Below are 19700 nucleotides of genomic sequence, written 5' to 3' on the forward strand. Positions count from 1 at the left end.
TGTATGTCTTTGTTCTGAGGTGGGTCTCTTCTAGACAGCATATAGTTGGGTCATGCTTTTGTATCCATTTAGCTACCCTACACCTTTGATTGGAGCATTTAATCCATTTACCTTTAGGGTTATTATTGATAGGTACTTATTTGTTGCCATTTTAATTCTGTATGCCTAGGTTTCTCTCTCTGTTTCTTCTTCTCATTACAGTAGTCCCTTTAGCATTTCTTGTAATGCTGGCTTGGTGGTGATGTACTCCTTTAGCCTTTTTTTTTTTTTTTTTTGTCTGGGAAGCTTTTTATTTGACCGTCTATTTTGAATGATAACTTTGCTGGATATACTAATCTTGGTTTCAGATCCTTGCTTTCCATTACCTTGAGTACTTCATGCCATTCCCTTCTGGCCTGTAGAGCTTCTGATGAGTAATCAGGTATAAGCTTTATGGGAGCTCCTTTGTAGGTAACAGTTGCTTTTCTCTTGCTGCCTTTAAAATTCTCTCTTTGTCTTTAATTTTTGGCATTTTAATTATGATGTGTCTGGGTGTGGGTCTGTTTGGGTTCATCTTACTTGGGGTTCTCTGTGCCTCCTGAACTTATGTGACTTTTTCCTTTACCAGATTAAGGAAGTTTTCTGCCATTATTTCTTTAAACACATTCTCTATCCCTTTCTCCCTTTCTGCATCTTCTGGCACACCTGCTATTCGAATATTGTTATGTTTCACGTTGTCCCACAGCTCTCTTAAGCTGTCCTCCTGCTTTTTAATTGTTGGGTTTTTTTCTTTTTGGTTCTCTGATTGAGTGATTTTTTTCAACCCTGTCTTCTAATTCACTGATTCGATCCTCAGCTTCCCCTAATCTGCTGTGTATTACTTCCAATGTGTTCTTTATTTATGCTATGTCATTTTTTATTTCTGTTTTCATAATTACTACATCTTTTCTCATGCTGTTCAGCATCTTTATCATCATTATTCTGAACTCTATATCAGAAAACTTCTTATTTCCATTTCATTTATCTCTTCTTCTGGGTAATTCTCTTGTTCTTTCATTTGGGGATTGTTGCTTTGTCTCCTCATTTTGGCTGCCTATTTGGGTTTGTGATTGTGCATTAGGTAGATCTGCTACGTCTCTCAATCTCTAGTGCTGGATAGTGTCAAACGCTGTTTCTGTCTAATTAGATCAGGCAAAGACTCAAAGCCTCCAGAGACCACCTCTGCCTACAGCAGTGGTTCTCAACCTTCTGGCCCTTTAAATACAGTTCCTCATGTTGTGACCCAACCATAAAATTATTTTCATTGCTACTTCATAACTGTAATGTTGCTACTGTTATGAATCGTAATGTAAATATCTGATATGCAGCCCTAGCTGGTTCTGCTCAGTGGATAGAGCGTCAGCCTGCGGACTGAAGGGTCCCAGGTTCGATTCTGGTCAAGGGCACATGCCTAGGTTGCGGGCTTGATCCCCAGTAGGGGACATGCAGGAGGCAGCCAATCAATGATTCTCTCTCATCATTGATGTTTCTATCTCTCTTTCCTTCTCCCTTCCTCTCTGAAATCAATAAAGATATTTAAAACAAAAAAAAGCTTATTTATAAAAAAAAAAAATCTGATATGCAGGATGGTCTTAGGCAACCCCTGTGAAAGAGTTGTTCGACCACCAAAGGGGTCGTGACCCACAGGTTGAGAACCCCTGGCCTACAGACTGATAGGATTCTGTCTTCAATTGCCCTCAGGCAATCATCCACAGATGTGGCACAAATTCTTTTCAATGAGGTGGGGCAATTGCTTCTGCCTGGAGGCTAATTGTTATTCTCAGTCTCTATTGGGCCTCTAAAACTCCACACCTTGGGGAAAGTTGTTTTCCAATAGTGTGAGTCAACTGTCTTCCCCCAGGAAAAGCCTCATGTATAGAAAATGTCTACATTAGAAAGATGACTCTACGGTGTGAGGGAATGACTCACAAGAAACCAGGTGTCTGCCTTCTGAGCTCTTACCACAGTGCCCCCTGTCCTGGCTTCTGCTCACACAGCTCCATCCACTCTGTCCTCCCTCTGTCGGAGCGCAAGATAGCTGGCTTCACAGGGAACTTTTTTATTCACAGGGAATTTTTTTTGTTGGCCCTTTAAGAGAGTGTATGAATTTTCAGCCATCTCTCCCTGTCAGACAGCAACCCTGTCACTTTTCCCAGCTGGGTGTTATGTGGGTACCCTTCTCAGTTCTGGTGCTCTCTGCCGGGGGGCCCAGCTTGGGAATTATACCCCAGTAGCAACCCTCCACAGCTGAGATATCTCTCCAGAACTTCAGTTGCTATTTGTGGGAGCCCAGCCAGCCCTTTCACGCTTCTGCCTCTCCTGCCAGTCTCTCTGCCGTCTCTGCTTTCAGTTCTCGGTTACCAGGGTTCTCTCCAGCGATTCTTCCGTTGATTATTCAGGAAGTTTTTCTGTATTTTAGTTGTAAATCCAGTTTGGTCCTGGGAGCATGTCCGTGCAGCATCCACTTATTCCACTGCCATATTTCATCTCTCCTCCTGGGCAGAAGCAAATTCAGTCCAGCAGGATGAGATTTTTCATCTAAAACTAATCTCATCGATTTGAGATGCTAGAAAAAGCAGTGGGAAATGTTAGGGGCAGAAATGGAATATTGGGGACCAGCTACAATTATAATAAATATTAATCATGCTCTGTTAACCAGGATGGTTCTAATTTTATTAGAGAAAGCGCATTCTAACCTGGCTAAGAGTTGTACACCTAGGACATGGGAGCTAACATCGGAATGCAGTCCATCCTCCTTTCCTGAGAACTGCCTATCATTATGGAAAGATTTACAACCTCGTGGGTGAAACAGTCTAGTCCTGGAGGCACCCACTATTTACAGCCTCAAGCCCCTATTGCCTGTAATCTGGTCCTGGGGTGCCCGGAGGCGTCCACCCTCTTGGACCCCCTTGCCCCAGCCCGCATGACTTGTAACCTGTAATGATTATATGGTGCCTACTTTCCCATGCCTGTAATTCCTACTTTCCCATATAATCTTTGTCCTTCTACCCAATATTAACAACTGGCTTATGGGGAGAGGCAGAGCAGAGTTTTGTGGATGACCTGCTGCTCTCCCATACCCCTGGCATTATTGGAATAAATGCTCATATATGATTCAACCCTGTCTCTGTTTAATTGGCTGAAGTAGTGACAGGCAGCCCGGACCCCTTGGTTGTCTGGTTACCAAAACAAATGAGATGATGATTTTCCAACCCATTTATTCCAGTTCAAGGTCCTGAGTGTTCAGAGCCTATCCCAGCAGCTCAGGGTACAAGGGGGACCCAACCCTGAACAGGACACCCATTCCATCACAGGAGCACACGCGCGCACGCACACACACACACACAGCGCACACTCAGACTGGGGACAATTTAGATGCACCAGTTCATCTCACATGCACATCTTTGGGATGTGGAAGAAAACCAGAGTATCTGGAGAAAACCCATGCAGACATAGGGAGAACATGGAAACCACACAGACGGTGGCCCAGCCAGGAATTGATTTTTTTATTCTCATCAGCACTAAAACTGCATCGAACAAAATGACAACTTGAGGACCTGCTGTAGTAGAGCACCGAGAATAGAAGAGATGTATAGGAAGAGTGTGTTTTCCTTTACCCTACTTCTCAGCAAGAATTGGATGGGTCAGGAAAGTGATCAGGGTAGTTTTGATTCAGTGGAGGAAACTTCCAGCTATCTCACCCTTCATTCTTGCCATACAATTCACAGATTGTTCCAGCAAACAGGGTGCTAAAGGAGTGTGTGTGTTTTTTTAATATATATGTACATATTTTATTGATTTCAGAGAGGAAGGGAGAGGGAGAGAGAGATAGAAACATCAATGATGAGAGAATCATTGATTGGCTGCTTCCTTTACGCTCCACACTGAGGATCAAGCCCGCAACCCAGGCATGGGCCTTGACCAGGAATCAAACTGTGACCTCCTGGTTCATAGGTCGATGCTCAACCACTGAGCCACACCGGCTAGGCTAAAGGAGTGTTTTTAAAAGGCAGAATGGGTGATAGTCTCCCCCAAGAATGCTATAAATAGAATAGCTGCTTGAGCAAAGAAAGGTTTTCTGTGTATACTTGAGGGGAGGGATACTAAAATAAATTAATTAATTGGCCCTGGCCAGGTATCTCAGTTGGTTAAAACATTGTCCAAATATGCCAAGGTTGCAGGTTCAATCCCCGGTCAGGGCACATACATGAACCAACCAATGAATGCATAAATAAGTGGGACAACAAATGGATGTTTCTCTCTCTCTCTCTCTCTCTCTCTCTCTCTCTCTCTCTCCCTCTATCTCTCAAAAATAATCCATCAATCAACAAATTAATTAATTAATAGAATAAATAATCTACAATCTATGCGGGGCTACACTTCCCAAAGACCTCTGAGAGATACATGAGTCCGTAGGCCTTGGCCCATGTGCAAGAAGGACATAGGTCCCACCAACACTCTGACAAACAGATGGAAAGAAAGAGTACACAGTCCACCTCAGGAGAGGGAGAGGAGAAGACAGATGCTCTGCTGGTTATGCCAGCTGAATCCAGGATCAAGGGGCAAAGGCTACTTGGTTTCCCCACCCACAAAAGCAGGGACTGTAAGGATTCACCCATGTCCTGGCAGAAGGGTTCATAGGATGGTGTGGAAACTTGGCTCCCTGCCCACTTCCAGCCTTCAAGGAGGGAGGAAGAGGAAGCTGACCAGGTACCCTATTGTGGCCAGGGTTCCAGTTACTCGACCTCCTGCCTACTCTGTTTGGAAGGGGCGGGGCCAGGGCTCCAACAGAAGGTTGGATTGATGCGGTGAGGCCTTGCTCCCAACTCCAAGGAAAGAGGAAGGTGTGGTTTGTGGGAGCAGGAAATGGCCGGCTACTGGGCTAAGGAGAACTGCAGTAGGGAGCATGTCAGGGGAAGGACAAGGCAGGTGTGGAGAGGATAGCCATAGGGTCAGAATCAAACCTCAAACCCCACAGAAATGCTACAGTATGATAGGACCTGGCTTTAGAAAAGAATTCCAGGAAAGCAGCCCATTTGGAGAATTATGACTGAGGGGCAAACTCTGAAGCCCACAGACAGCCAAGGAAGTGAAGCCCCTTAAATGACAGCAGCTGAGGCACCATCCCCCAAGGGCTGCTGGGGAATGGGAAGGCGATCCTAGAACGTATCCGATCTCTTTTACCAGAGAGAGAGAAGAGGACACACTGAGTGCAGGAGTCACTGATGGAGGTGACACTGAACACACAAGCCTAGTATAACGGGCCTGGCCCAGATGTCTGCCACTGTGGGAGAGGGACATCAATCCAAGTGGCACAGGCCTTTTTGCCAACCCCCAGGGCTTGTTTTTCCTCCAACCTGAGCCAGGACAGACAGGCTGGCCCCGCCTGGCAGGGCTTCGCCTGCCATAACACAGGATGGCTTGGGCCCAGAGCCTACCTGTTGCTAAATCCAGACTCCTGAGGTGCCAGTTACCTTGTGTCTGGCCATAGGCTCAGTTGGCTTCTTGGACCCTGTGCTGTGGCCTCAGAGGGTCTTTAGGGATGAAGGAAGCAGGCTGAGCCCACCCTTAGCTTGAGTGTTACAGGTAACAGGGCCCCAGAGGTCTGGGAAAAGGTGGCAAAAGCCACGTGTGTGGCAGATATCCAAGGGGAAGGAGACTCTTGAGGACTTAGGGCCCTGCTGTCCCTCCCACAGCCAGGATATCCCTTCCCAAACTGCCCACATTAGAGGAGGTTTACCCAGACTAGTGGTGTTCCTTAAAGACGGGGGCACAGCCCTCGCCAGTTTGGCTCAGTGGATAGAGCGTGGGCCTGTGGATTGAAGGGTCCCAAGTTCCATTCCGGTCAAGGGCACATGCCCAGGTTGTGGGCTCGATCCCCAGTAGGGGGTGTGTGGGAGGCAAGCCCATCAATGATTCCCTCTCATCATTGATGTTTCTATCTCTCTCTCCCTCTCCCTTCCTCTCTGTAATCGATAATTTTTCTTTTTTTTTAAGACAGGGGCACAAAGGGAAGCAATGGTGGAGGCAACCTGGGATCTCAGCAGCCTCCGTGGGCCTAGGGCTACTGCTGAGTCCATCCATCCAGACTCGCAGCTCCTCCCTTGCCCACCCCCACCCTGTGGTTTGCCAGCATAGCTTGAGAAGACTTAACCAATCAGTGGGGGAACTCGCTGCTCACAAATATTTTCATACCCTAACTCATTTCCTCCTAGTGATGTGCCAGAGGTATTATCATCTGAGAGGGTAAGGATCATTAACTAGATGGTTGGCTCCTTGGGCAGTGACCATGGTTTACCGCTAATGCCTGGCATATAAAGGGGGCTCAAGCAGTGTGGACGGAATGAAGGAGTACAAGGACTTGTCCCAAGTCACCTGGCAATAACAGGTGGTGTGACAGCAGCTTCAGCCTCCCGACTCAAACCCGGTGCCCTGTCCAGCCGTCCCCATTCCCTTCCAGTCAGGATGCTGGTGGCGGAGCAGGCAGGCGGACTGCGGCCCGCGAGGTGGGAGGGAGCTGGCTGCTGTGCCCGGTCAGAGTATGCGAAAGAGCCTGGCCTCTCTGGACACTCTGAGTCACATTCAGGGAAAACCTCGCATTGCGCTCTCTCCAGGTCACTCCCTCTGCTGGGGGTGCCAGGGCCTGGAGGGAACTCTGCACCATAAGGGGAAAACGGACTTCTTCGTGCCCTGGCCGGTTTGGCTCAGTGGATAGAGCGTCAGCCTGCGGACTGAAGGGTCCCAATTCAATTTCGGTCGAAAGCACAGGCCCCGGTTGCGGGTTCGATCCCCAGTAGGCAGCATGCAGAAGAAGCCGCAATGATTCTCTCCCATCACTGATGTTTCTCTCTCTCTCTTCTCTCTCTCTCTCTCTCTCTCTCTCTCTCTCTCTCTCTCTCTCTCTTCTCTCTCTCTCTCTCATTTCCTCTTTGAAAACAATAAGAATATATTTTAAAAAAGAAAGAAAAAGAAAACTGAATTCGTGTCCAGCTGCCCCTCTCCTGGCTGGTTCCATGCGCCCAGGACCGCGAAGGGCTGACCCCGCCCGGCAGCCACGCAGCGCCCTCTAGTGCGGAGCAGCGGGGTGAGCGGGCTCCCCGGCCGGAGGGAGGGCGGGATTCGGGGTGCGAGAGGCGGAGCCCAGAGGGCAGGGGCGTCTGCGAGAAACTTGCGGCCTTCGGCGGCTTCCCGGCCCGGGAAGTGAGCCCCGGCCGGGCGGCCGCAAACAGGAAGCGGAGCTGTAACAAAGAGCGTAGGGGGGCGGGGGGCCCGGACCTCCGGGGCGCCGGCGGCCACAGCAGGTGGAGGGCTGGCCGGCCGGCACGCCGCACCTCCTTCTTCCGCCGCCCATCGAGCCTCGGGGCCAAAGGGGACGCGGCCAGGCCACGGGGTCGAACCGTGCGCCCTGGACGCGAAGGAGGGCGCGGCCGCCCTGGGAAGGCCGATGGGACCTCCCAGGCGCATCCTCTCCCCGGGAAGGGACAGTCATCGTCCCCGGAGTGAATCACTTCCATCCCCTTCCCGGAATGCAGCCGACCACGTGGGGGGCGAGGAGGGGCTGGGCCAGCGGATCCTGGGGACCCACGCAAAGCCTGGGAGTGCTGCAAGGAGGGGAGCGCCCTGTGGGTCCCCGTTAGGGGTGCAGTGTCCATACTACCTGCGTTTACTCTGCGGGCTTAATTTAGCTGGGACGGGGGGAGGTAGGAGCCACTACCTTTTCGTACCCCCCTGACCAGTCTGACCGTGGCCCTGTGGCAGCGGAGGGGACCGTAGTTGAGCAAGCAGGATAAAGACATTCATTCTTTTCTTCTTCACAGCTTCTCCCTGACTCACCTCCCTGCAGTGATATCCAGGTGTTTCCCAGCCACTGGGCCCTGAAAAAGCAGCTGTCCTCAGAGCTGGAGGTCACTGTGGGGTCAGACTTACCCTGCAGGCAGGGCTGCCTCCAGGCTGTTCAGGAACTGCCGCGCTCTGAATTCTCTTGTGAAATACCCGTGCTGATTAAACACGGGCATTTGCTAAGCCGTGGCGTGTACTCCACAGCGAGTCTAGAGCTGTCATCTGGCCTGTTTCCGCCAAGCCTGGGACCACCCCCGTGCACCCGGACACTCCATCAGAAGGGTGTTTGGAGCCTTAACTGTGAGAAGGGGCTGGACCCTCAGGACGGGACCTGGAAATCCTGGGGAGAGGAGGGGTTCCACCGTGGTCTGTTCACACCCCAAGCGCCTGGCCCACCTTCTGCCATCTCGACAGAGGTGGAGACTGGCCTGAGCTACAAGTTGGAGCTGCCCAGACCTCTTTCCCCAGAAAGCTGGTGTGGTGGGCTCTCCCAGCTCTCTGCCTAGGGTGTCAGAGCCAGAGAGTGGGTCTAGCCAGCCAGCTCCTCTCCAGGGTTTTTCTTTGAGGTGCTGGCAGCCAGTGCAGTCCAGCATAGCCTGGTGGTGTGGACGTGCAGGCTTGCGGGTGTCCTACCTGTCCCCCACATGGGAGCCTCGTCATCTGGCCTGCGTGTCCCAGCCCAGTTTCCCCCCGCCCCCCCAGGGTCCGGGAGCCGCTTTCCTGTTTCATTTTGGGCAGGAAGAGTGAGGTCGTGTTGTTCTTCCCCCTGCTGCCGGCTCAGGCTGTGGGAACGGTTCCCTGAATGCTTTCCTGTTTGATACCCTGTGTGTGCAACAAGGGAACAGGGACCAAGGAGTGAGGCGTGGAGCCTGTGCGTGCGGGGAGTGAGATGAGCCTAGGTCTCTGGCGTAGGCACCCAGATTAGGGGCAGGCATGCCGTGTGTGTGGCAGGAGAAAGAGGAAAAGGGAGGCAAGTAGCACTGCATAGACTGGGACTCGATTGGAAGCATCTGGCGGGCCTCTTTCGCCTTCCTGTGGACAGGCTGAGGGCTGGGAGCATCTGCTCAGCTTTTTGTCAATGGCTTTTTTTCCCCCCATCATTTGCTCTCCATGGGGTATATCTGTGGCTGTAAAAAGAGGACTGTGGCAGCCTAGGACCATTCTGCACCTTAGAGGAAACTAGGCATGAAGGTGAAACTGGCAACTCCCTCAGCAGTGTCTCAGCCACAGAAACCTGGACTCAGGAAGGCCGCCCGCTCCTCTTCCTCCCCTCCCAGGTGCCCAGACTCAGCTCTCTTGTCCGGCTGCAAGGAGGACAGGCCAAGGCAAAGCGCCCCTCCCCCAAGACCAGTGCCCTACGGGGGCTGAAAAAGAGCAGGGTGCCAGCCCATCTAAAACCCTGCATTGGCAGGAAGAAGGACCAGATGTCAGCATGGTTCAGAGACTCCATTCTCCAACAACCGAATCCTTTCAAAGAGAGGAAAACAGGCAGGATTGTCATCTTTCCCCAAATTCCTATATCCCCCAGGCTGGCTTTGGAGCCCATGAGCTTTTTCAGACTTGAGAGAAAAGGGAAACAGATTAGGTCAGAGGGCATATCTCCTAAGGAATGCTGGAAGCATAAGGAGGATGGAGAGCCGCAGACAGCCTCCAACCATCAGGCAGGGAAGGCTGGCCGAGGCTGGGACTAGATGGGTGAGGCCAGGCTTCCCAGGGACTGGAAGGGGACAAGAGCCTGGAGCACAGCAGGCCGGGCCCCAGTGGATGCACAGGGCCCAGGGGTTCTGGCGGAGCAGCTGGCAGCAGTATGGGAAGGGGAGTCAGAGAGGACGGGGACAGCATTCCCACTCGGCCACCACAAAGACAGGACCCAAGAAGTAATAAACTCCTATACACATCTGTTCCATATTATAAATACACATTATATACAAAATAATGTTATAAAATGTAGAAATGTCAGTGCTTCTGATTCTTAAATTATCGAAATACTAGACTCCAAAATAAACTACAAAAAACAAACAAAATAAAAACTCATATTATTGATTTCTGAAGATCCACTAGGGGCAGTAGTGGGCATGGGGAGAGCTCAGACTCAAGGCCATAGGAATGGGCCTGAGGGAGGAAAGGGCCTGGGTGATGACAACCCAATTTCTCCCTCCTGGGATTTCCAACAACGCTGCCCTGAGCTCCCTAGTTAGGCCCGGCACCCCTGGCTGGCCCTTCACCTGTCTGCTCACAGGAGCCCAGAGGCACCCAAAACCAGAGGCTGTAGAAGCCAGGTAAGGCTTACCAACATTCTTGCCCAGAGGGCCTGCCCAGGGAGCGGCTGGGTGGTGTTATGAAGACAGCCCAAACGCAGCCATTGGAGGCACGTGGGCAAAAAGTGCTCCTCCCACTTTGGGTGCTCACCTCACCCGCAGGGCAACCCCTGCCAACAGCCACACCTGGTGGTTTCCTGGCCCACGGATGGCCCTGCCCTTACTGGCCTCCTCTCTCCTCTCTGATTTGGACCCAGCTGTCACCATGGAGCCTGGGCCAAAGGCACTTTTGGAAACACAGATGCCAGTGGAGGCCGCAGCAGCTCCGGGCCCTGCGGGACCACTGCCACTCCCTCCGGAAAACAGGCCAGACTCCAAAGGAGCCCTCTGAAGGCCACCGCTGGCAGGGCAGGTCCCAGTGGCACCTCTCCTCTTCTCGGTTCCCCTGGCTGTGCGGCTGCCAATCTGATGCCAGACAGACACCCAAAGGTGTGGAAGGTACTGCATCTCTTGGCAAGTTCACAGTCTGTCCAGTTCATGCCATTCCGTCTTCCTCCTGAGAGCAGCACGTTGCATATTAAAAATGTCCCATCCAGGATGCAATGTAAACAATGCAGAAGGAAGGTCCAGCTGCTGGGCCAAGCTGGAATGTCCTGGGAGGCTTCTCCTTATACCTGGGGAGCACGTGGAGAGTGGGAGAGTGGGTTACCCTGGCGTACAACGCCCTCCGTCCATGGCTGCCCTGGGCCTCCCTGGGAGAAGCCAATAGGGCAGATGGGGTGAAGGGAAGGGAGGGCAGCCCCCCCTCCCCCGACCTTCTGTCCCAGCACAAGCACCTGCCTGGGAGCCTGTGCTCTTAAGTGGGCCAATGGAGGAGGCCAGGGAGAAGGGGCAGGAGGGGCACAAGGCAACCACCCTCACCCACCAGCAGCTGGGAAGCAGTGCCTGGGAGCTGGCCGGGTGCCACAGCTGCCCAGCCCAGCACTAACACAGCAGGAAGAGACCAGGCTGGGCTCACCAGCACGGCTCCTGTTTCACACCCTCTGTTTCAACGGGACTAGCAGGGACCCAAGAGCCACTGAACCTGGCCTGCCAAGGAAGGGTCCTGACCCACCCCGGAGTGGCCCCTGAGGTCAGGAGTAACCAGGCCACTTTCCTACCCCCCCAAAAGGCAGGCAGGGCCACGCTGGGAGGGCCGGCGAGCCCAGCACTCACCTCTGTGGCAATGACACATTCGTTCCTCTCCTCTGATATCAAACACACGGACTGATACATGGAGTCCCTGGGGGAGCATATCGCTGATATCCGACACTCTGGCTTTTCACTAAGGGAACACAAGACAGGTTGCTGAGGGAGGTATGGGGAGAGGGCTGGGGGAGGGTGGGGGCACCAACCTGGACCCTGGAGCGCCAAAGGGCACTGGCATATGAGTGGCTCCGGGAGAAGACACAGGACCGGGGATGCCCAACATTAGCCTGGGGGACAGGTGGGAACAGGCCCTGAGAGAGCCACAGGACCCCCAATCTTATCGGAGCGTCTCAGGACTGGCAAAGCCGGCATTGCCACTAGAGGCCTGCCATGGCAGAGAAAGCTGGAAGTCACAAGAGACACAATGTGGGCCCTTGACATTGTGAATGAACGAATGAATGAATGTGCGGGAGGGACAAGGACCCCTGGCAGGACTTTTGTTGGAAAATCAGTAGCAAAACCCCGTTTGCTAAGAAGCAGTCAAAGGCCGGGCGCCAGCCTCCGACCTGTCCTGAGGGAGCCCAGGCAGGACCACTAGGGGCCTCCAGGTGCTGCTCACCTGTGTAACCGCAGGGGCGCCTTCTCCCCTAAGCTCTTGTCACTGTGGGAATACTTCCCCAGCAGCGTCCCCCGCCCCAGGGGCCCGGGGGCCAGATTATAGTCCAATGTGCGGTTCTGCTGCTTGCCACAGTTGGACTTGTCCAGGCCACAGTCTACTTCCAGCTCCTTCTTCTGGTTTGTGTTCTTGAGCTGGGCGGCGGGGATCAGGTTGTCCTTTTGGAAGTCTGACAGGTTGTTCATGGCCTCCCTGCTGCCATCGTCCGGCCGCCGAAGCCGCAGCTGCCGCACAGCCACTGCCACCATGCCCAGCAACACCAGCACCACCACCAGCCCCACGCCCAGGGAGACAGCCACCCAGGGGAAGCTGGGTGGCATGCTCACAGGGAACTCGCAGCGGCTGCCCACAAAGCCGTAGGGGCAGTTGCAGACGAAGCTGTCGGGGGAGCGGCCGGGGTAGCAGGTGGCCCCGTTGAAGCAGGGTCCGGAGGCACAGGCATCGCCGGCGGACCGCACCTCACAGAGCCGGCCAGAGAAGCCGGCAGGGCAGGTGCACACGAGCCCGCTCTTCAGGTCATGGCAGGTGCCGCCGTGGGCACAAGGGCTGCGGGCACAGTCGCTGATGTGGAGCTCACAGTGGGTGCCTGTGAATCCGGGACGGCAGCGGCATATGCGGTTTGGATCTCGGTTCAGACACTGGCCCCCTGTAGGTACACACAGGGCACAAGTCAGCCATCGCCTGGGAGCCCCTCTGGTGCAGAGGGTGAGTGCTCCATCCCAGGAGCGAGCTCGGGTCCTTCTGCCCCCGTGTCGCAGCGCCCACGCTGAGGAGCATTGCACAAAGAGTCTGGAGACCTGGAGTTGAGGTGACCCTGGCTGCTACGCCTTCATGGGCTCAAGTCTAAAAATTACTAGCATCTCACAGAGCTTTATGGTAGAATCAGACAGATGAGCTTGGGTTTGAATCTTAGCTGTCTCTAGCTGTGGATCTGGCACCTGTTGCTTTACCTTATTCTAAGCCTCCGTTTCCTTATTTGTTAAATTGGAGTCTAATGCTATCCCCGCCACAGGAGATCTCAGAGGGTTAGATGGAATGATGCATGAGGGCAGGAGCACATGCCTGGTATATAGTAAATGTTCAAAGAAATGTAATTATCATGGTTCCATCTAATCTTCACAACCACGTGAAAGACAGAGGACAGGTATTATATTTCCCATTCGGTGACGAAGAAACTGTGGCTCCAGGGAATTAACTGAGTGATCAGCCAGATAGCAGACGCCATCTCAGCCTTCCAACTCCTTTCCAGCTCCTGGGGCTTCTCCCAGGCACAGTGAGTCCGCCTGCCTCAGGAAAGTCACCAGGGAGCCAAGGAGGCAAAGATACCCAGCATGCTTTGCATCCCAAAAGATGCTGAACCTTCTAGGTGCTTTGTGCCACACCAGGCTCATGTGGCCACGCCTCAAGGTGAGGTGTTCAGGAGCAGGTGCCCAACCTCACCACCCTCCCTGGTGAGGAGGGACAGGAAGCCTCCAACGTCCCTTTCTCTAGCCCAGGACTGCCTGAGAAGGGTTAGAGGCCACCCCAGCAGGGACAGGGCTCTGATGGGAACAGGAATAGGAGCCACTCAGGATATACACTACTCCTTCTCCTAAGGTCACCCACTGCTAACCTGCTCCTCTTCCAAAGCTACCCAGCTGATCAAGCAAGCTCAGAGCAAAAGGGGACCCGTGTCAGCCTGCCTGGAGTGACAGACAAGGCCTCTCTCCTCTCCTGACTCTCCCTCGCCAGAAGGCTCTGTTGTCCCCAAGGCTGGTATACCGAGTTAGCAAGACAACAAGACGCACCATTGGCACACGGGTTGCTGGTACACCTGTCCACTTTCTTCTCGCAGTTGGAGCCAGTGAAGTTGGGAGGGCATTCACAGGCATAGCTGGTCCCCTGGTTGCGCTCCCGGCAGGAGCCCCCATTGAAGCAAGGGGAGTTCGCACAGCTCAAGGTGCTGTGCTCACAGTGCAAGCCATAGTAGCCCGGGGGACATACGCAGTGGTAGCCATCCTCCTGGTCCTGGAGAGACACCAGAAAAGGGCCAAAGTCAGACTCCGGGGCAGGAATGTGTGACTGGGGGTTAGCTCCCGCACGCCCACAATGCCTGCCTATGGCCACCTGGAGTGAGAACGCTTGGGAACCACCCGGCCAGACCTCTGCCTGGGCCTCACCTTACAGCTGCCTCCATTGCGACAGGGGTTGCCGTCACACTCGCTGAGCTTCAGCTCACAGTCCACACCAGTGTAGCCTGGACGACAGGTGCAGGTGTAGCTCCGCTGCCCACTGTTAGAGCACGTGGCCCCGTTCTTGCACGGGGAGTGATGGGTGCAATAGTTGAGATCTGTAGAGACCGGAACCAACAGCTGAGCAGAGCCAGGGAAGCATCCCCACCTCCGGGCTTCTTGTAGTGTAAGTTCACTGCCTACGCCTGGCCCAGAGGTTTCAACTCAGTCTTCAGGCCCAAACACCCTTCCTCCTCCCGCCATGAATCCTGTATTGAAGCACCTGGATGCAGACTTGGCCAGTGCAACCAACCAAAGTTGAAAAACACAGGTGACAACTGCCTGCTAGGCAAGCTCACAAACACCGGCAAGCAGGGCAGACTGTAGGGAAGGAAGAGGAGTGGACGGCATGGCCACGTGTTTAGGAGGAAGTCAGAGAAGGCTTCATGGAGGAGGGGAAACGGAGATGAGCCTGGAAGGAGGGGTAACATCTAACAGGTGGAAATGGTAGAGAGGGGTGGCGAGAGCCGCCATAGGTAGTGACCGGGCATTTTCTAAGGGGAATTCATTATGAGGGTATTTTGAAATGTAAGTGTTTGTTTTCTTATTTGGGAAGGACAGGGAGGGAGAACCAGACAAAACAAATATTGGGACTGTGAGGGCTGTATTTGCATGTGATGAATACATGACTGTGTCACCTGTGAGCAAATGTGGGCAGAGGAAAGAGAATGAGCAGGCGTGTGTGTGTGTGTGTGTGTGTGTGTGTGTGTTTGGGGGGGGGAGGGGTAGAGAGCAACACACCCACAAAGAATACAGGGGCTGAATTCCAAGCCCTTGATGCCAGCTAGTCAGGGCCTAGGCAAGTTCTTTCTATCCTGGCAAGCCCTCTGCCCACCCTACCCAGACTTGTGCTGGTGTTTCCATGGCAGCAGCCACCCCATTTGCCCCTGAAAATGGGAGGCACATGCTGCAGCTGGCTCCCAGGATGAAAGAGATAAAGGATCCCTCCTCCATAGTTGGAGCTGGCAGACCCCAGTACAGCCAGAAGAGTGACCAGACCCGCCAAACACCAGGAAGAGACAGTGTGGGCTCAGGCAGCTGCCTGGCAAGTGCAACTGAGGATGAACAAGGGCGACTGTTTCTGCCCACACTGAAAAGTCAGTTAGATGTCACTCCACCCAGAGGCCCAGCTCACACAGCCTCCAGGCAGCTGGTGGGCACACCTCACCAGACAGCTGCTTAGGGGAGAACTGCTCAAACAGCCCCGGCAGGTAAGCAAACACTTAGGGGGTTAATAGGTAACTGCGATAGAAAGAGGAACTAAGCCCAGCATCCCTCTCTCTATCTGGCCTTACTAGAATTTTTTTAAAAATGTTTTTATTGATTTTAGAGAGAGAGGAAAGGAGAGGGAGAGAGAGAGAGAGAGAAACATCTATGAAAGAGGAACATGGATGGCCTGCCTCCTGAGCGCCCCCTACTGGGGATCGAGTCCACAACCCGCACATGTGCCCTGACTGCGACCTCTCAGTGCTTGGGACCATGCTCAACCAACTGAGCCACACCCATCAGGGCACGGCCTTCCTAGAATTTATGAGTGCAACCTCCACGCTATCAATTTGTCACCCTCCTGGCTTCTCCAGCCACCCTGCCTCCTCAGCAGCAGCGGAAGAAGCACCCCCATCTTATTCTAGGCCAGTTGTAAAGATCCTTGAAAGCCCCACACTCCTTGAAGGATAAGGGGAAAGCCAGCTCAGCGGTCACCACATAAGAAGGGTCCAGGTGATAACTCTGGTTCCCACCCCTTGCCCATCTCTCCCACCCCCTCTGCATCCTCTCTTTGCCCTCACTCACCTTGGTCACAGAACAGGCCACCCCAACCCTCGTCACAGGTACATTGCCAGGGGGTAGTGCAAGTGCCATGGCGACAGCCATTGTGGGGGATGCATTCGTTGCACAGCCGGCCCTGCCAGCCTGGGCGGCAGCTGCGAAACAAAAGGGAGGCTGAGGTGAGCTGAGGGCCTGGCCCGGGGATGTCCCCTTCCCACTTCCTGTCCCCTACTCACATGCATTCTGCCGGCTTGCTGCAGTAGCCGTTCTGTTCATGACAGCCAGAAAGGCAGACAGCTGAAAAAAGAAAACAGCGCTGGGTGAGGGTGGGGTGCCAACGCCCCTGAAGCCCACTCTCCCTCTCCTGGCCTTGGGGGTGCCCCCAGCTCTCCTGGGCTCACTTCCCACTCCTGGCCTCTCCGAGGAGCCATGGGTGTCTTAAAAGGAACCAACCGGTGGCACAGGGAAGGAGAATCCAGGCTGGGTGGAATGCAATCATGGGATCCTTCTAGGCTTGGCACAATGGGGAGGAGCGCTCAGAAGAGAAAGTTCTGAGCCCAAACCTGCCCTAAGCATTCCCAGCTGTTCCTGAGGCCCAGCCAGTGGGCAGCCCAGACCTGCTCTGTGAGATAGGCAGGCTGTGAGGAGAAGACACCATGGGGGGGGGGGGTTGTTGCTCAGGGGACCCCCCTCCAGGCAAACGCAGAGAGCTTGGCTGCTTACGCTGTTCGCAGTACTCCCCAGTCCAGCCCGGCAGACAGGCCAGGCTGCCATCTGGCTGGCACACGTAGTGGCCGAAGTGGTCATTGCGCTTCTTGCACAGGCGTGAGCAGCTGTCCCCATAGTAGTTGTCACTGCAGATGACCCGGTAAGAGTAGCGCAGCCTTGTTGGGAGAGGGTCGGTCTGCTCATCCAATAACCAGTTCTGGCCCACAGCTAGGGAGCCCTGGATGGTGATCTTGCTGATGAGCGCGTTTGGTGGCATGGCCTCTGAAGGGGCAGAGGGCCAGGTCAAGGAAGGGCAGCCTGTACCCAGGGGTGCCAGCAACTGCTGGATCAAACCAGTTGTCCAGATGACCCCCCTCCGCCAGCAAGCACAGTCCAAAGGCACCCAAAGGTCCCACTTCTTAGCGTCCCCGTGTGTGTGCATGTGCAGGGGCCTGACACTATTCAAAAGGGGGACAATGGCCCTGGCCAGTTTTGCTCAGTGGATACAGCATCAGCCTGCAGACTGAAGGGTCCCGGGTTCAATTCCAGTCAAGGGCACAGGCCCGGGTTGCGGGCTTGATCCCCAGTAAGGGGCGTGCAGGAGGCAGCCCATCAATGATTCTCTCTCATCATTGATGTTTCTCTCTCTCTCTCCCTCTCCCTTCCTCCCTGAAATCAATAAAAATATTTTAAAAAAACAAAAGGGGGACAATAGAAGGATGTTAAGATATCCTAGTGCTCTGGAAGCAGATAGGCAGGGGAAAGAGGAAAAGAGGTCAAAATGGAAAAGAAAAAAAAATACAGAAAGAAAGAAAAAGAAAAGCTCTCTGTGTAGAGAGGACCCTGGGAGCAAGGGGTCCTCAGGTGCCCATTCTGGGGTTCTGCCCTGAGAGATGGGTAATGCTTTTCTTTTTCCTTTTCAAAGTGAGAATTGTTGTGCTGCTGAAATATCCTTTTCCTCTGTGTCAGAACAACATCCCAAAGCCATTATTCCCTTTCCAAAGGAGCGGAATTCGCGAAAGGTGTAAAATACAGGAAGGGGCCCGTCAGCGGCGCTGGCAGCTTCGGCCTTTCTCACCGCCGCGCTCCCCGCGTTCCCACGCCAAAAATAACCCGCAGGAAACGCAATTGTGCTCCGAGTCCAGGCAGCGGGCGGAATCCGAGCGTCCAGCGCGGGGCGCAGCTCCCGGCCGAGCTCAGCGTCCGGCCCCCCACCCCCTCACCCCGCACTTCCCCCGCCTATTATTACAGGTTAACTCTTTCGGCGCTGCGCCGTGTCGCCCCCCTGTGGCAGCGGAGCAAGCTACTCACCTGGCCCCAGGTCTTCTCCAGGCGCGTGCCAGGCTTCGATGATGAGTGAGAAGGTGCCCTGGGAAGCGGACGGAGGGGGAGGGGGAGACAGAGAGATAGCGAGATGAGCACGGGGGTGGCGGGGTGCCTTGTGGCAGCCGGTTTAATTAATTTAATTGCAGGATACAGTTACTGCGCCCGGGTCAACCTAACGGGTCTGCGCACAGCACCGCGCGCGAGCACGAAAGGCGAGAGGAGAACCCCGGGGAGGAGGAGGAATGAAGGATGGGGGAATGTACCCGAGAGCCTTTCGGAGGCGGGGGGCGCACGAGGATGATAAAAATCATACCCCAAGTACTGGGAGAAGAGAGGGTGTGGAACTGGGAAAGGGAGACTGGGGAGAGCCTTTCAGCGGATGAGGTCCCAGGAGAGAGTCGAAAGAAAGGATCAGCAGAGACCGCCCCTTGTTGTGTTTCGTAGGGGAGCAAGGAAATCTGGGGAGAAGGCTTTGGTCTCAGGGACCACCCCCCCACCTCTTGGTTTTCGTGACCTCCCAGTGCGCCCAGGCTATGCTCACCGGCCAGGTGAAATTGAAAGGCAACTGGAGAGGGTTGCGTCCTCCGCCGCTACTGTCGTCCCGGACCACGAAGGAGTTGGTGCCCAACACAGGTGTGGAGACGCTGCCGAAGGTGCACGGCCCCGGCGAGACGACCGCCTGGAAATGCTTCAGGCAGACGCGGAAGAAGGTCCGGCAGCCGGGGTCGCAGGGCAGCCCGCTGGCCAGTACGCCTTTCTCGTTGGCAAACTCCTGCAGCTGCAGCTGGAAGACGCCGGAGCCGGCCGCGCGCTATTGCACAGGGACCAGGGAAGGAGGGAGGGGAGCCGTCAGCTCGGTGGACGCCCGGGCTCTGGCCCAGAGCGCGGTGGGAGGGGGCGAAGGGGGCGCGGGACGTTACCTGCTGACAAAGTGCCACCAGCAACAGTAGCGCCCAACCAGACGCGCTACTGGAGGCGGCTGCCATTCCCTGGGGCGTCGCTCTTTCCACCCGCCCGCCCTGAAGCTGGCTTGGTTCGGGACGCCGCCTCCCCGTGCGTCCACCCGCGGAGGAGTCTCTGAAAAGCCAGGCTCCGCTCGGAGTCTTCCTCCTGCCTCGGCTCCCCGCTAGGTCCGCTCAAATTGCCGCGGTAGGTTATCCAGGTGAGGACGGCTGGGCGGCGGCCGCGTTGAGGATGTGTCCTCTGGCTAATCCTGGGGCTGCAAGCCGGCTAGTGCCCGCGTACTCTGCACTGAGGCGGCTGGAGCTGCAGCTCTCGGCCTGGAGATCCCAGCCTGCGCTCAGCGCCGCTACTGAAACCTGCGCGCTCCGGAGCCTTCCTTATATACATTGGCTCCTCTCCTCTTTGCCTGTCACTCTCCCCTCCCCTCCCGGCCTCTAACTGCTACAGCTTCAGCGCCGCCGGGAGGGGGCCCCCGCCCCCGCCATTCCCCCTCCTCGCCAGCCAGTCAGGCACAGGTCCCCGCCCATCCGCGCTGTTCTTAGCCCCTGGGTCCCCCAGCTCCGCGCGTGCCGAGAGACCAGTTCTCCGCAATCACGGAGTTAAGCGCGGAGACCCGGGCGGTGGGAGAGTAGGAGGAGGGCCGGGGTGAATGGGACGGGAGGTGAGCGAGTGATTCCGGAACGGGAG

At 54.8% G+C, this 19700-nt stretch overlaps 1 protein-coding gene across 1 annotated transcript; it reads right to left on the reverse strand.

The window, feature by feature from the left end:
* Positions 1–9291: 9291 nt before the first annotated feature.
* DLL4 (delta like canonical Notch ligand 4) lies at positions 9292–19364 on the reverse strand. The gene is made up of 11 exons (XM_081087990.1): positions 18971–19364; positions 18592–18861; positions 18036–18093; positions 16740–17006; positions 16253–16313; positions 16041–16171; positions 14139–14308; positions 13767–13986; positions 11923–12625; positions 11331–11439; positions 9292–10789 (listed from the first exon to the last, which is right to left on the reverse strand). Exons 1-11 carry the CDS (start codon positions 19034–19036, stop codon positions 10784–10786), a joined length of 2061 nt encoding a protein of 686 aa, XP_080944116.1. The 5' UTR covers positions 19037–19364; the 3' UTR covers positions 9292–10783.
* Between the last annotated feature and the right edge of the window lie 336 nt (positions 19365–19700).

Source organism: Myotis nattereri (genome assembly GCF_964212035.1).
Source record: "Myotis nattereri genome assembly, chromosome: 1".
NCBI classification, from domain to species: domain Eukaryota; kingdom Metazoa; phylum Chordata; class Mammalia; order Chiroptera; family Vespertilionidae; genus Myotis; species Myotis nattereri.

Coding starts and splice junctions, on each gene's coding strand:
- DLL4 (XM_081087990.1), bottom strand. CDS start 19,036: ATGGCAGCCGCCTCCAGTAGCGCGTCTGGTTGGGCGCTACTGTTGCTG. Junction 17,007..18,035: donor TGGAGAAGACCTGGGGCCAG/GTGAGTAGCTTG, acceptor CTGCCCCTTCAG/AGGCCATGCCACCAAACGCG. Junction 13,987..14,138: donor GCAATGGAGGCAGCTGTAAG/GTGAGGCCCAGG, acceptor GTGTCTCTCCAG/GACCAGGAGGATGGCTACCA.